At 37.9% G+C, this 15358-nt stretch overlaps 1 protein-coding gene across 4 annotated transcripts in view; it reads right to left on the bottom strand.

Annotated features, from left to right (window-relative positions):
* The window catches only part of NGFR (nerve growth factor receptor), a 224468-nt gene that overhangs the window by 10694 nt on the left and 198416 nt on the right, over nt 1-15358 (bottom strand). For all 4 annotated transcript variants that reach the window (XM_087713613.1, XM_087713614.1, XM_087713611.1 and 1 more), the window contains one exon: nt 7167-7523. In XM_087713613.1, coding sequence (XP_087569739.1) covers nt 7167-7449 — 283 coding nt within the window. In that variant the 5' untranslated portion in view covers nt 7450-7523. The remainder of the gene's footprint in view (nt 1-7166; nt 7524-15358) is intronic.

Here is a 15358-nt window from a genome sequence, read left to right as displayed (position 1 = left end):
TGGATAGAAAGGTAATCCATTCCAGCCAATGGATAGAAAGGATTACCTTTCAAAGAACTTCCAAAGATACCACAATCAAGTCAGTGGCACCAAATGTAACTTTCAAATAAAAAATGGACATTCTTTACCTTTTTAGAGAAGAGAACAAAAATGCTAATTTCTAGCCAGTGGATAGAAAGGCAATTAGCATTTTGTTCTCTTCTCTAAAAAGGTAAAGAATGTCCATTTTTAATTTGAAAGTTACATTTGGTGCCACTGACTTGATTGTGATATCTTTGGAAGTTCTTTGCTCCAATTTTCTACAATTCTGCCCTGCTTGGCTACATATGACCAAAGATGCTATTCCAGTTATTTTTATAAATTCCTCCACTTTTATTGCTATATACTAACTAACTAATTAACCAAACAAACAAATAAACAAATCTCCATCGTCAAACCGTGTGAGAGCATGATTTCTATGGAAAGTCAAATTAATAACATAGTGCTGGCTCTGTTGTAACAATCCTAGTTCAAAGAGAGCCAGTTTGTTCTAGTAATTAAGAAACTAGGCTACAAGCCAGGAGGCTGTGAATTCTAGTCCCACCTTAAGCATGAAAGCTGCTAGGTGACTTTGGGACAGTCATTCCCTCTCAGCCCAACTCACGTAATAGAGTTGTTGTAGCATGGGAAAAGAGGAGAAAGGAGTATCACGTACGTTTGCTACCCTGAGTTATTTATAAAAATAATAAAGGCAGGATTTATAAAAATCTAAAAAGAAAAAGGAAATAAACAAGAGTGCTTCCCTTGCAAGCTCACAAAAAAACCCAAAGTAATAACATAGGAATGAAAAAAAAGAAACTTCTAGTACTTTGTAAAACTGTTCTGAATGCTAAGCTCAATATATTTTGAGGAGGTTCTTTCTACAGAATCCTCCTTATAAACAACCTAGAAGAAACTGTCCAGTCTTGTGGGTCTCTCTTTATAATCAATTTCACAAAGTACAGTACTTAATGTTGCCTGAGTATCCTATGATATCTAAACTGGGAAACTACTGGGGCAATTCAGTCGGTTCTATTTGGTTTGGGCGAACTGGTAGCAGTGGCAACAGAAGAATTTACCCCGACCTCATCACACCTCGTTTTTGATAATCTGCACATGCACAGAAGGTCCTGCATATGTGCAGAGGTGGCAGTGCGCTCACATTTGCAAATCAGTAGCGAAGGTAAGTTGATTTCACCTCTGGAAACTACACTTTAAGGGCTTTTGTCCAAAGCATGATATAACATACTGATTTTAAGAAACTGGAGGCATGAAAAAAAAATGAAAAAAGTTTTGAAATTTCCTGGGAATCTGAGTAAGAACATAAAAGTGTCTGCCAGAGTTTAGCCTTTGGGGTTGATTTACATTTATTCCATGCCATTATTTTGAGAACACCAAATAGATATTTTTGAAGAGTCTTCATTTCACAAATGACAACTATCAGTTGCATTAAATCTGTTTGCCATTTTGAGATATTTATAAAAATAATAACGGAAGGATGCAAACAAAGAGAAAGGTAAGATTTAATTCTCTATACTTTCAGTATTATCATTAGCATTTAATCCAGCTTTGGGTTTTGGCTGTAAGAACTTCAATATTCAAGTCTTCTTTAGTTCAACCAAGATTTATTACTTGAACCCATTGAATTCTGGCCAATACTATACTGAGAACCTTGTTTATATTTTATTTCAATATCCACATTTAATATCTTCAATATCTACATTTAATGTTCCAAAGCCTAGATGAAAATTACCTGGTAACAAACATTATGTTGACTTGTTACCCTTCAGAAACTTAAATTAAGCATTTTAAACAATGCTTGTGATAAACCGGCTTTGTCACAACATAATTAATTAGGATCAAGGAAACTGTTTTAACATAAAATTTAAAAAAGTTTTTATTGAATGTTCTTGGAAATATATTCAGTTTAATCATTTGCTATTTGGTTTATTTAATCCAGATGCTATCACTGCCTCAGAAATTATACCGTAATTAGAGGTTTTGGAAAAATTAATAGTGGCTCCTAAGCCAAAACCTCATTTTTATAAAAAAGCTGAAGAAAAATGATGAAATTGATATTTATTTTATTTATGCACATAAATAACAGGCATAATGTCCCATCTCTGTAAATTCATAGAAGATCACTGTAAATAATGTGAAATTAATATTTTATCATCTTAAAATGTTAAAACAACAAAAATATTTGTGGATGCAGGACACCTCAGAAATTTTTCAATAAAGCGTAGTTAAAATCACCTTACTCTTGGAGTTGTAATTCAAAAGTTAGAAAAACAATTCATATTTTATTTTATCCTAATATTGCTGCATTAGGAACTGCAACAAGGAGGATTGAACATCTCACTCTGCATTACTGCTATATTTAACCATAGATGTTCTGGCTGCTGAAAGTCAACATAAGTCAGAATGAAAATGAAGTAAAAATCCAATAGATAAATAAGTAAACAAATAGTATGCTAAAAATCAATTTGTTTCTCTTAGCTATACCCAAAGAGAGAAGACTTTTGAGAAAAATGGTCAGTTTTTGGAGTTGTTCTATTTACAACTTATTTTTCTAGCCTCTTCCTCCTTTTTCATTCCGATTTTTGAAGTTGTACAATTTCACAAATACTGATGATATTGCATTTATATTTTCTTTTTGTTCATTCACTTAACTCAAAATCATTATGTTAAAAGATTTTGGCCTTCTTTTTTTTAAAAAAAATACTTTTAATATGTTCGGATCCCACTGTTACCCTGAGTGCTACCCTGAGGAGTCATACTGTCAATACCAGCCGTGAAGGAAGGGGAAAGAGAAAGTGGGCAGGGACAAGATTTATATCTGTCTGTAGTATCACTGTTTCTCAGATTGGAGTTGTTGCATCTGAATCAGTGAAATTGGAGTGCCAGAAACCTTCATAGCGATCTTGGAAAAAAAGATCAGCATAACAAACACTGGGAAGGTTAAGCTTGTTGAAGACTGCCCAGGAACTCCCTTGCTCAGCTGGGATCAAAACCAGCTTGCAAATCAAACCACATCAGTTCTGGCATTTATCATATAAACACAATTGTTTTATTCTCAGATACAGTAGTGGGCATAGAACTGTAATTTTGTTTAAGTCAGCTTTGATTTTTCCCCACGGCTCAAAGTCAAAACTCTTCTGTTTAACCATGCTTTACTGGAGAGACCACACTTGGCTCGGTTCACACTAAGCCTGGATATCAAAACCACAATGGCTGTGTTCAGACACTGAATTACAAACAGTTAAACCACACTATAACTTAGCACAAGTGTGAATGTAGTAGGTGATTATCTTTATCTTGTTTGTTTGTCTTGTGACTGTTTTATTACATTCAATTTCTACAGCCTCAAAATAAAACTTAAGAGTGAGATACGTTGAAGAGGTATTTCTTAGCCATTTCTCCTTGTTATCTTTTTTCTGCAAATCACCCCTACCCACTTCCCATTGCTCTTTCTTCCATAAATAAATATGTAGATGTCTGTATTTTGATAATAACTCTGCTTGCTACTATTCTGCAAAGTGGGCCAGGCGTGAAGGCTTGGGATGACATGAAATCAATCTCATATTGGAATTCCTATCTTTTTAATAGAAATGTTGCCAAGCAAAAAGATTGGTTTCCATGCTCTGTTTTATACTGTCAAATATTTGCTTTGCACTATGAGAAATACAACACATCAAATAATTGTTGGGATTCTGAGAATCCCAATAAATATTCTAATGACTTAATAAGCAAGCATTAGATAATTGGACATAGCTAAGATTACACAGAAGATGGATATAATGGCACATTTAATATATAGTCTCTTTTTCAATGGTTGAGAAAAAAAGGGGAAAGTGGGATCTGCCAAGAGGACCAGTACCAAAAACTGTACAGTCATTTCCATGCCAGAACCCACCATCCACATTTCAGAAGATAATCCACTATTGATCCTGCCCAAATCTTCTCTATGCTATTATCAGCTGTTTGCTAGACAAGGCCAAGCACATAGCCAAATAGCCAGTAGGGTAAATAACAGAATAACAGAGTTAGAAGGGACCTTGTAGGTCACCTCCAACCCCCCCCCACCCAAGCAGGAAACCCTACCTACACCATTTCTGACAGATGGCAGTCCAATCTCTTCTTGAAAGCTTCTGGTGGTGAAGCTTCCACATCTTCTGAAGGCAAGTTGTTCCATTGGTTGATTGTTCTCACTGTCAGAAAATTTTTCTTTATTTCTATGTTAAATCTCTCCTTGTTCAGTTACCATCCATTATTCTTTGTCTGGCCTTCAGGTGCTTTGGAAAAAGCCAAGGTGGTGCAGTGGTTAAATGCAGCACTGCAGGCTACTGCTAGATCAGCAGGTCAGCGGTTCAAATCTCACCGGCTCAGGGTTGACTCAGCCTTCCATCCTTCCGAGGTGGGTAAAATGAGGACCCAGATTGTTGGGGGCAATATGCTGACTCTCTGTAAACCGCTTAGAGAGGCCTGAAAGGCCTATGAAGCGGTATATTAGTCTACTGCTATTGCTATAAAATAGGTTGACCTTTTCTCTGTGGCAGCCCCTCAAATATTGGAACTCTGCTGTCATGTCTCCCCTGGTCCTTCTCTTCACTAGAACAGCCGTGCCAGTTCCTGCAACCATTCATTGTATGTTTTAACCTTCAGGAGGAAGAGGAGGAGGCAAACAAGTGTCTATTAGCCTTATCCTGTCATTCAAACAATGTCAGAGGTTGGACCAACAAGGAGAGGTCATATGTACAGTAGTGATGACAGCAAGCCCAATCAAAAGGGGAATGTCTTTAAGAATATGTTTCCAAACAGTCCTCCAATTCTAATGTTGGCACTGGTTGCTAAGTTCAGAATTGCGCCCTATTATTACAGTACAGTTTGCCACTTCCCTTGAAGCAAGTCAAAACATACTTAGGAAGCAAGAAGAGAGCAGGTTGATTTCTGTTTGTGTGTTATCAGTCATGGGAAAAACTCATCCCTCTGTGGATTAAGCAAAACAAATCTGCTTCTATGTTTATGTCAAAAGATGGGCTTCAGCTTCTGCCCAGGGGAGAACAATTCTGAGAGTTTGCACTCATGTTAGGAGCACCGAAGAGCTTCCAGGATGAAAGAATTAGCTGGTGACATCAACATTGCCAGCGGGATGCCTAGTTGGGTGCCTCCATTCATGTTTGGAGAACTTGGAGCGAAGGATGGGAGTTCAACCCTGCCCCACAGAAGCAGTTGGTTCTCCAACACGAGCTTGCTGACCTCAATCCCAGCATCTTAACCACGCAAGCCACCACATTCCTCTTCTGATAGTTAACATACAACTGTTTAGGAAGTCCCCAAAAAAGGAATGCATCTTGGGTGATTTTGTTTTCATTTATTGCATATATTTCAGGAAAAAATAGTGCTGGGAGAGTGATAATATGTGGGAAGGAGGGACTTGTGGGGGAGGATATGCTTTAGCTTCATGAACGTATTAAAAAAATTAAAATTGTAAATGGAAAATTGTAATCATAGCCACCTTTCATCAGTGGAGGTTGAATTGGGCATGTCATTGGCTATATATCTTTGCGTATATTTATGCAACTACACAATATGTTTCCACTTCTGATTTGATTTGTTTATCCAGTCGAAACATAAACTTGAGAATGATTTTTTGAAGAATCAGGAACAAAAGACATCAGGGACTGTTAACTTCCTTTGCATTCCACTAGGGAGAAATATTAGTACAATGTTGAGTGAAATTCATGATCTCACTATGAAGTTTCTTGCAAATATTGTCCTGTGTATATGGAGGAAAAAAGGAGTTGCTCAATAGTGTGTGGTCCTTAAGCTATTTCACTTTACAGCACCATTCTCAAACTTCTTTATGTGCACATGGATGTCAATATCTCATGTGTTCAGGAATTCTGATATTTGTTGTACTAGTTAAGGTGCTGGCCTAGAAACCAGGAGACTGTGAGTTCCAGTCCCACCTTTCACATAAAAGGATGTTGTGGGGAAAATAGGAGGAAGAAGGATTATTAAGTATATTCACCACTTTGAATTATTTCTAAAAATAATAAGGGCAGGTTTAAAAAGATTAATACATACATAAATCTCTTCAGTTTCAGTTCTTTGATTACAGGCATCCTTTTCTAGACTTTTTAAATGTATAAAAAAAAGTTGAGCTGGCAAGATGGGCTGTATGTGTATGTGTATGTGTATGTGTATGTGTATGTGTATGTGTATGTGTATGTGTATATATATATATATATATTATTTATATATATCCTTTATTTATTTATCAGCACAAATAAAAACATATATATATATATATATATATATATATATATATATATATATATATATATATATATATATATATATATATATATATATATATATATATAGTAGCCATATAGTAGCCATATAGTATCAACCTTGTGAACTCCCAAATTTCCTCTTTCTGATATGAATGCAAGAAGGACAGTGAGATATATGTTTGTGTGTGTTGTGTGTATGTTTGTGTGTTTGTTTGTTTCTGTATATATGTATATAACATGTGTATATGTGTGTTATCTATGTTTACACTTTTGAGAGCAGGCAACATAATTTCATTTTTAATGTGTGCTCACCCACTGGACAGCCCCATCCTCCCACTGGGGACCACCAGAATTTCCTTGTAGCTGATCCTTCCAAATGGCTCTACCATTTGTTTTGTTATTTGGACATTCAAACAGCAAGAAAAAGAAAAGAACAAATCAGCATATTCCTTTCCTTAACCTTCTGCGCAGAAGCGTCTTGGTGGGCGGGCGGGCCTCCCGCCGCCGCTACTAGCGGTTCGGCTGAATCAGGCCGAACAGGGAGCAACCCACCACTGCATAACATACATGTAAAGAGTGATGGAGGAAAAAACTCCCAACAACTCAGGACTACACTGGGAGAAAACAAGGATAGCCTTCGGGGGGGGGGGGGGACCAAGAACATTATCCAAAGGACATTTTGCTGAACCCCCATCCATACTTCATTGCTTGAAGCATAACGCTAGTTGCCTATTTCTGAATATCGGCTAGGAAGGGGCAGGATCTGTGCTACTCCATAGCAGGATTATGCACATTGTTTAGCTCCATTTTCTCCCCACCACCGCCATTTTAGAAACGTATAATTACCTCTGCATTTGGCGTCTGAAGTTGGAGTACAGTTCTTCTCAATGATTTCATCCTCCTCACACACTGTGCAAGGGAAGCAGGGGTCCACATGGTTGGCTTCATCAGAATACGTCCCCGCCGGGCATTTCTCACACAACGTGTTCTGATTTTCCCCACAAGGATAGACAAGCCCGTAGCCTATTTCACAGATGCGGCACTTTTTACAATTATTGTTCTCATCCAGATAGAAGCCATAGATGCATTTGCAGATGGTGTTGTCCGATTCCACACAAGGAGCCAACATGCTCTCCAGGCCCACACACTCCTTACAGGGCTTGCATGGCTCAGTGGCACTCACCGTGTCTGAATAGCTGATGCCTGTAAAATATTGGAAGGTCAAAGCAAGTAAACTGAGAAGTGAGTTATCAAATGACTGAGTTGAGCACCACCACCACCACCACCACCCCCATTTGACCGCAGTGGGCTCCTTTCACCCAGGTATAGGCAACCCCGGGGAAACTGGAGGCCTGCGCAATAGTGCACAATGGTTATGGGGAAGTGAAAGGCTGAAATGGATGGGACAGTGACACCAATCATGATTCTGTCATATAGGTGGCAAAACTGCATATGCAAAATTGGGGAAGATGTTTGTTTTCTTTTGGGCTTATGTCCAAGGAAGTAATGTGGAACCCTTGGACAACGTAGACACTTCTCACAATGCCTGTCAAGATGAACTTCTAAAAATCCTTGAGAATGATAGCACTTGTTCTTGGGAACAAGTTCTCATTCTATAAATGGGTATTTCGTGATTCATCAGACTTTTACGGTAGGCGAGGCCAGGAAACAGATGCAACAAGTTTGCCTGAAACTATATTTCATTAAATTTTACTTCTTTGTAACTATTTCTCTAACATCATCGCTTTGGCTTTCCAAATGGCATCCATCACATACTCATTCCAAATGAGTACATTCCAATTTTCTGCTGCTGCTTCTTACAAGAAAATAAATGTCTTTTTAGTATTTTTATCATGGGAAGGAGTGCTGTTTTCCCTATCCAATTTTCCATAAGTACCACAGGGAGTCTTTGGTTTCTCATTGTGCTTAGCATTTGAGACAATTGAGGGCTGAAGAGAAATTGAAATGAGTTTGGTTAAGTGTCTGGCCCAAGTGATGGGTCACAGTTTTAACTAAGGCAGAATATCAGCAAAAAGCCCGAGCCTGTAAATATGAAGTAAGGAAAGCTAAGGCTCACAATGAAGAAAGGCTTGCCACAAAAGGGAGAAAGCAGAACTATTTAACTCATTTTTTTGCATCTGTCTTTACACAAAGGGATAAAACAGTCCAACCTATCAAAAACAGTACCACAAAAATCAGATTAGGATTGAAATAGGGAACAAAATGGTAAGTGAGCACCTGTCTACCCTAGACAAGTTCAATTCACCAGGACTGTACGGATTACACCCCAGGGTTCTGAAGGAACTGGCAGATAAGATCTCAGAACCAATGAACTATATCTTTCAGAGATCCTGGAGCACCAGGGAACTGCCAGAGAACTGGAAAAGAGCTGATTTGGTTCCCATCTTCAAAAAAGGGGGAAAAAATAGATCCAGGAAACTATAGACCTATCAGCCTGACCTCAAAGCAGGAAAGATTCTGGAAAAGATAATCAATCAATGAATTAGCGAACACCTAGAAGTAACCAAAGTAATAGCCAAAAGCCAACATGGGTTTGTCAAAAACAGATTGTGCCAGACTAATCTTATTGCATTCTTTGACAAAGTGACAAAATTAGTGGACCAGAGGAATGCCGTTGATATAGTTTACTTGGACTTCAGTAAGGCATTTGATAAGGTAGACCATAACCTACTACTAGATAAAGTAGAAGAATGTGGGTTGGACAGCATCACCACCAGATGGATTCATAACTGGCTGACCAACCACACTCAACGTGTAATCCGCAATGGAACTGCATCTTCATGGAGGGAAGTATGTAGTGGAGTACCCCAAGGCTCTGTTTTGGGCCCAGTACTCTTCAACATCTTCATAAATGATTTGGATGAAATTCAAAAGTGAAAAGAGTAAGGTTCTACATTTAGGCAAGAAAAACGAAATGCACAGGTACAGTATAGGTGGTACCTTGCTCAATAGTAGTAACTGTGAGAGGGATCTTGGAGTCCTAGTGGACAACCATTTAAATATGAGCCAGCAGTGTGCAGCAGCTGCCAAAAAAGGCAACACAGTTTGAGGCTACATAAACAGAGGGATAGAATCAAGATCACGTGAAGTGTTAATACCACTTTATAATGCCTTGGTAAGGCCACACTTGGAATACTGCATTCAGTTTTGGTTGCCACGATGTAGAAAAAATGTGGAGACTCTAGAAAGAGTGCAGGGAAGAGCAACAAAGATGATTAGGGGACTGGAGACTAAAACATATGAAGATTGGTTGCAAGAACTGGGTGTGTCTAGTTTAATGAAAAGAAGGACTAGGGGAGACATGATAGCAGTGTTCCAATATCTCAGGGGTTGCCACAAAAAGAGGGAGTCAAACTATTCTCCAAGGCACCTGAGGGTAGAAGAAGAAGCAATGGGTGGAGAGAATCAAGGAGAGAAGCAACTTAGAACTGAAGAGAAATTTCCTGACAGTTAGAATAATTAATCAGTGGAACAGTTTGCCTCCAGAAGTTGTGAAAGCCCCAACACTGGAAGTCTTTAAGAAGATGTTGGATAGCCATTTGTCTGAAACGGTATAGGGTTTCCTGCCTAGGCAGGAGGTTGGACTAGAAGACCTCCAAGGTCCCTTCCAACTCTGCTATTGTATTGTATTATTATAGTTAGAGTTGGAGGAAATGGAAAGGCAGGAGTACACTTAATGCTCCTCACAAATCCTTCTTCCAAAAGACCAGTAGGCCTGTATTCTGTGGCAGTCACAAACAGATTATTTTGATGAAGCAGCTGTACATTAGCAACCTGCTGTTTCATCTCTGATACTCTCCCACCCTTTTCAATATCCATCCATCCATCCATTATCTACCATCCATCCATCCATCTATCCTCCCTCCCTCTCTCTCCCCCTCTCTCTCCCCTCCCTCCCTCTCTCTTATCTATCCATCCTATGTTGCCCGTCTTCCCCCAAGCCTACCCCACCATTTCTGCCCACCGTGTAAGTGGGCAGAAATAAACCCAGAGAAATCCACCAACTATTGCCCTTAAATTGTCCCACAGATGTAAGGGGTATATAAGGATAGATGTAATCATCAATCTCTTTTGTTCTGTAGACACAGATTAGAGTTTAGCTATGAAAGTAGCACCAATTATGAAACTATATATATTTTTTGCCTGTTCAAGAACTGGATGAAAATGCACTCTGAGGAAAAGCTTTATGGCTAGGAAGAAGAGATCCGCTATAATTTTGTCTGGGCTAAGACAAGTTGACAGGGCTGTATAATTAGCAATGTTAGCACAAAGTCTCTTATTCCCAAAGATTTGCTCTGTTTGCTTACAGAGCAACCAACTGCTCTGTAGTTCAAGATTGAGGCTGAGGTTAAGCAAGCAAGTGTTTTATTTGAGGGAGGCTAGAGTGGATGCAGGTATTCCATGAAATCATTGAAGCTTGACAAGTTAGTATTTCTGGGAGTTTTGTAGGCCTGACACTGTAGAGTGGCTTGGTTTTGTGAGACTTAGAGAAAGCAACTTCAGTTATGCTTTTTTTTCCATACAGAAAAGTAGCACTAAACTTTCACTCCTCTTCCTTGCCATTTTTTTCCTCATAGAAATTTGGCAGTTTGATCTCTGGGACCTGAAGATTGCAAAACAGGAAGCTACATGTTACAAACTATTTAGACTTATTTAAATCAAAGTTCAGAAATGTTTTGTTGACAAAAAATAATAACAGGTAATCAGTTCAGTGGAAAATGTTTGCCTTTTCTTCCCATTTTTTCACCTCAAACAGCAAGATCCTGGTAGGTTAATTCAAACAACTTTTTGTTTTTCTTAATAATACAATCATGTTTAATTGAAGGAACCACAAACCTCCTGCACTTTAATGCTCCTAATCTCTTTTTGGCCTTTTGAGGTAAAATAAAAAGTAGTAGGATTTTAATTTTCCCAGACCAAAGCATTTCTCCATCACTATTGTTTAGTTTTTATTCTCAGAATATCTTTGAAAGTACCTTAGTCTCAAGCCACAGAAAAAAGTAGTAAAAAAGGTTGTAGTAACACAAAAATTCTATTTAAATATAAAACCTAATGTCTCCCCATCCCTACTCCCCCACACAAACCTTAAATAATTGAGACCAATGGTCACCATCACCTCTTTTGGTATGAATTGCATGAATTAATTACAGCTTGTATGAAGTACAAGTATTCCTCATCTTACAACCATTCATATAGTGACTGTTTAAAATTAAAACCCCACTGGAAAAAAAATATGACTGATTCTTACACTAATTACTATCCCAGCATCCCAGGAGCATCCCAGGAGCAGCTGACATACATATACATATAGCAATAGCAATAGCAGTTAGACTTATATACCGCTTCATAGGGCTTTCAGCCCTCTCTAAGCGGTTTACAGAGTCAGCATATCGCCCCCACAGTCTGGGTCCTCATTTCACCCACCTCGGAAGGATGGAAGGCTGAGTCAACCTTGAGCCGGTGAGATTTGAACCACTGAACTGCAGATAACAGTCAGCTGAAGTGGCCTGCAGTACTGCACCCTAACCACTGCGCCACCTTGGCTCTTGCCAACATACACATACACATACACACACACACACACATACACATACACACACACACACACACACACACACACACACACACACACACATATATATATTTGTCTCCCAGGGTCAGTTGATCACCAACTGTGACCTTCCCAATTGGCTTTTGATAAGCAATGAAACCCAGGGGAACCTGGTTTCAATTAATAACCATGTGATTCCCTTAACAATGGCAGTGTTTTACTTGACAACCATGGTAAAAATGTTCATAAAATTAGGCACGACTCACTTAACAACCATCTTGCTTAGCAATGACAATTCTGGTCTCAACTGTTATAAGTCGAGGACTACCTGTATTGTCTTTTGAAATTTCTGTGTCAATCAGTGTTACTGTAAAACTTGAATTCCAGATTATGGGATACATTTCTCATTTTCCACACCATACAAAACTTCCAGTCCTTGAACAGTCCTTGCGTTAGCAAAATTATTTTATATGGTTTCTAAAAAGAGAAAATGATAGTTAAGGGTACTTTCCCCCAAAGTAGTGGAACCAAACTAAACATGCTATAGAAATTTAGTAATTGGTATTTGGTGTTCCCACTTTCGTAAATAGAAACAGTTATAGGAACGTATGGGAGTAAAAAGGTTAAGTCCTATCTCTTTTCAATGCCATGGTCTTGCTCTGATTCCACTGCCAGGTTATACTTACTTTAAATGAAGTATTCAGTGGCTTATTTCTTGCTCTACATTGAACATTATAAGGACATAAAAAACATTTTGGACTGAAGAAAAAGATCTCACAAAGAAAGCCAGATGCCCATAGGAAGACTTCAAGCAATATATAATTGGATCTTGCATTTTCCAATAACTGGTATTATAAGCTAAGTCTCCAAAACTGGATATAATATGAAGAAAATATGACTAACAAGATTAATAAATTTAGCAGCCATAAACTGGTCTGATCTTCTATGTTTGCATCATTACGTCTCATGGTAATGAATTCCACAATTTGGCTGTGCATTACATCAAGAATAATTTCTTTTTAATCTGTCCTAAATCTCCCAATATTCAATTTCATTGGGTTGACCTTGAGTTCTAATATGAATCACATCCATTTTGTTCACATGTGTAATGTATTATATACAATTATATTAGGCTATCCTTTATTCAACTTCTCTTTCCTTAAGCTAAAACCCCATAAATCTTAATCAAGATCTTTGATTTTATATGCACATTGGCTATTACAGTGCAATAGCAATTCCCATGAAATTTAATAAATTTGTTTCCAGAAATTGGAAATGGAATTCCATACTTACTACTTGCTATTAAGCGCTAATTATTCCTAAAAGTTTACTGTTGCATAGTCTTGTATGAATGATTGATTATGTGCCATCAAGACAGCTGGCTCTTAGTGACCACATAGATTTTCCCTAATATAACCTGTTTCCAACTTGGTCCTGCAGATCTTCTAATAATGGATCTCTTATCACTGTAATTGAGTCCATCCATCATACTTCTGGCCATCCTGTTTTTCCTTCCACATTTCCCAGAATTATAGACTTTCAAAAAGGTTAGGTCTTCATGTATCCAAAATATGATAATTTGAGCCTGATTATTTATCCTTTGAAGGGAGAATTCCAGGTTGATTTGTTTGTTCTTGATTATCCATAGAATTTTCATGTGTCTTTAACAAAAAAGTTAGATGCTTTTGAGATCACAATTAACTAATCTTTTTTTTTCTTAAACTGAAAAACCTGAACATTGCCTTACATTCAAAATTTCCAATCCTAATTATTTTTGCTAGATTTTTTTTTTGCACCATTTTCAGTCCATAGCATTAACTTGGAATAATCATCACTTAGTGGTATTTTCAAGTCTGAGAGATAACCATGGATTTCAGACAATTCTTTCCACTTACTCTGTCAGCCCTTCTTTTAAGGAGAGGAATAAGAACAGGGCGAGAAAAAGAAATCTAGGCAGCCAACCAGTAGGTTTGAATGAGAGGGTGGGACACTGGGATATGTTGCTTTTTTAAAATCAAAGATGTCTACAAATTCAGACCCTCTAAGTGGTAGGATCCTTGATTTATGACAATTGTTCAGTCCAAATAAATCATTGCCAGATTAATGCATTTAAATAGATGTCCACATTATAAATTAGGATCAACACATTACTGCTTGAGACATATTATTTTATACTCTTTTCAAACTATCCAGTATTATCATGGTAAATAAGGATAAGATAACTCTAACTGATGGCAACATGATAGCAATATTCCAATATTTGAAGGACTGCCACAAAGAAGAGGGAATCAACCTATTTTCCAAAGCACCAGAAGGCAAAACAAGAAACAATGAATGGAAACTAATCAAGGAGAGAAGCAACCTGAAATTAAGGAGAAACTTCCTAACAGAGAGGACAATTAACCAGTAGCAAAGCTTGCCTTCGTAAATTGTGGGTGCTTCATCACTGAAGGTTTTTAAGAAGAGATAACACAGCCAGTTGTTTGAAATGATAAAGGGTCTCCTGCTTGAGCAGGGAGTTGGATTAAAAGATCTCCAAGGTCCCTTCCAGCTCTATTCTGATTGATGCAGTTGAACATACTTTCAAGAAAGCTATTATGTCACCTTTCGTAAGCGTATCCCTCGTCTGACCCTTCAGGTCCCAAATTAAGCAGTAACTCGTGAATTCTGAAGGAGGGGAGGGGAGATAGGTTGGACTTTGTGTAACTAGGTTTGGAACGCAAAATTCACTTGCTATTAATTGCTGCACAGTTATCATCTGCTCATATCAATAAAATTGACCCAATTCCTTCACAAAGATCTCATAGGATGAATCATACACCACTGAGTATTATAAAAGTGCATTTTACTGCCTAAAGAAGCCATATATTATGATTTAATGGGGACTTATACCAGTAGAAGGAGCTCAGCACACAAGCTGACAAGGTTAAACAATGCATTACGATTTTGCTTTGGCTCCAGCGTGCCTGCCTACATAGAAAACAAGAGCAGAAGCTCTCCAATTTCACAGGTACGAAGAGCTAGAGGTTGGGCAGCACTAAATGTCTATTGCTAGGATGAGGCCACTAAAGAACCCTGTATAATTTTGATGTCACAAAAGGAACAACACTACCAAGAGATACTTTTTGATTGCAACTACATAGATTGATCAGAGAATTTGGTCCTTAGTCTCAATAGCTTCTGAGGAGTATTCAGTTGAAGAGGTCCATTCAGAAATGCTATTCTGATATTTTTCCTTCAGCTCTAATTCAGTTGAAGAATTAGACAAATCACTTCCAATGTTTCTTTCAAAGAAAAGGATGGTTTGTCTGAAATTCTCATCATGAGTAAAACATTGTTGCATTTATTTATTTGGAAGAAGCCCGGGGGTCTATCAGTGAATGTTCAAACATAAACTTGGAAATGAATTTGAGTATCTGCAGGACATTTTTTTCTATCTTCCATTTGTCTTATACAAGGCAGGAAA

The sequence above is a fragment of the Thamnophis sirtalis genome, unplaced genomic scaffold (assembly GCF_051295495.1).
Source record: "Thamnophis sirtalis isolate CommonGarterSnake01/CBP01778 unplaced genomic scaffold, rThaSir2_p1.2 scaffold_4, whole genome shotgun sequence".
Classification (NCBI taxonomy): domain Eukaryota; kingdom Metazoa; phylum Chordata; class Lepidosauria; order Squamata; family Natricidae; genus Thamnophis; species Thamnophis sirtalis.
Note: the sequence above shows the minus strand (reverse complement) of the source record. Positions and strands in the feature narration are given on the sequence as shown.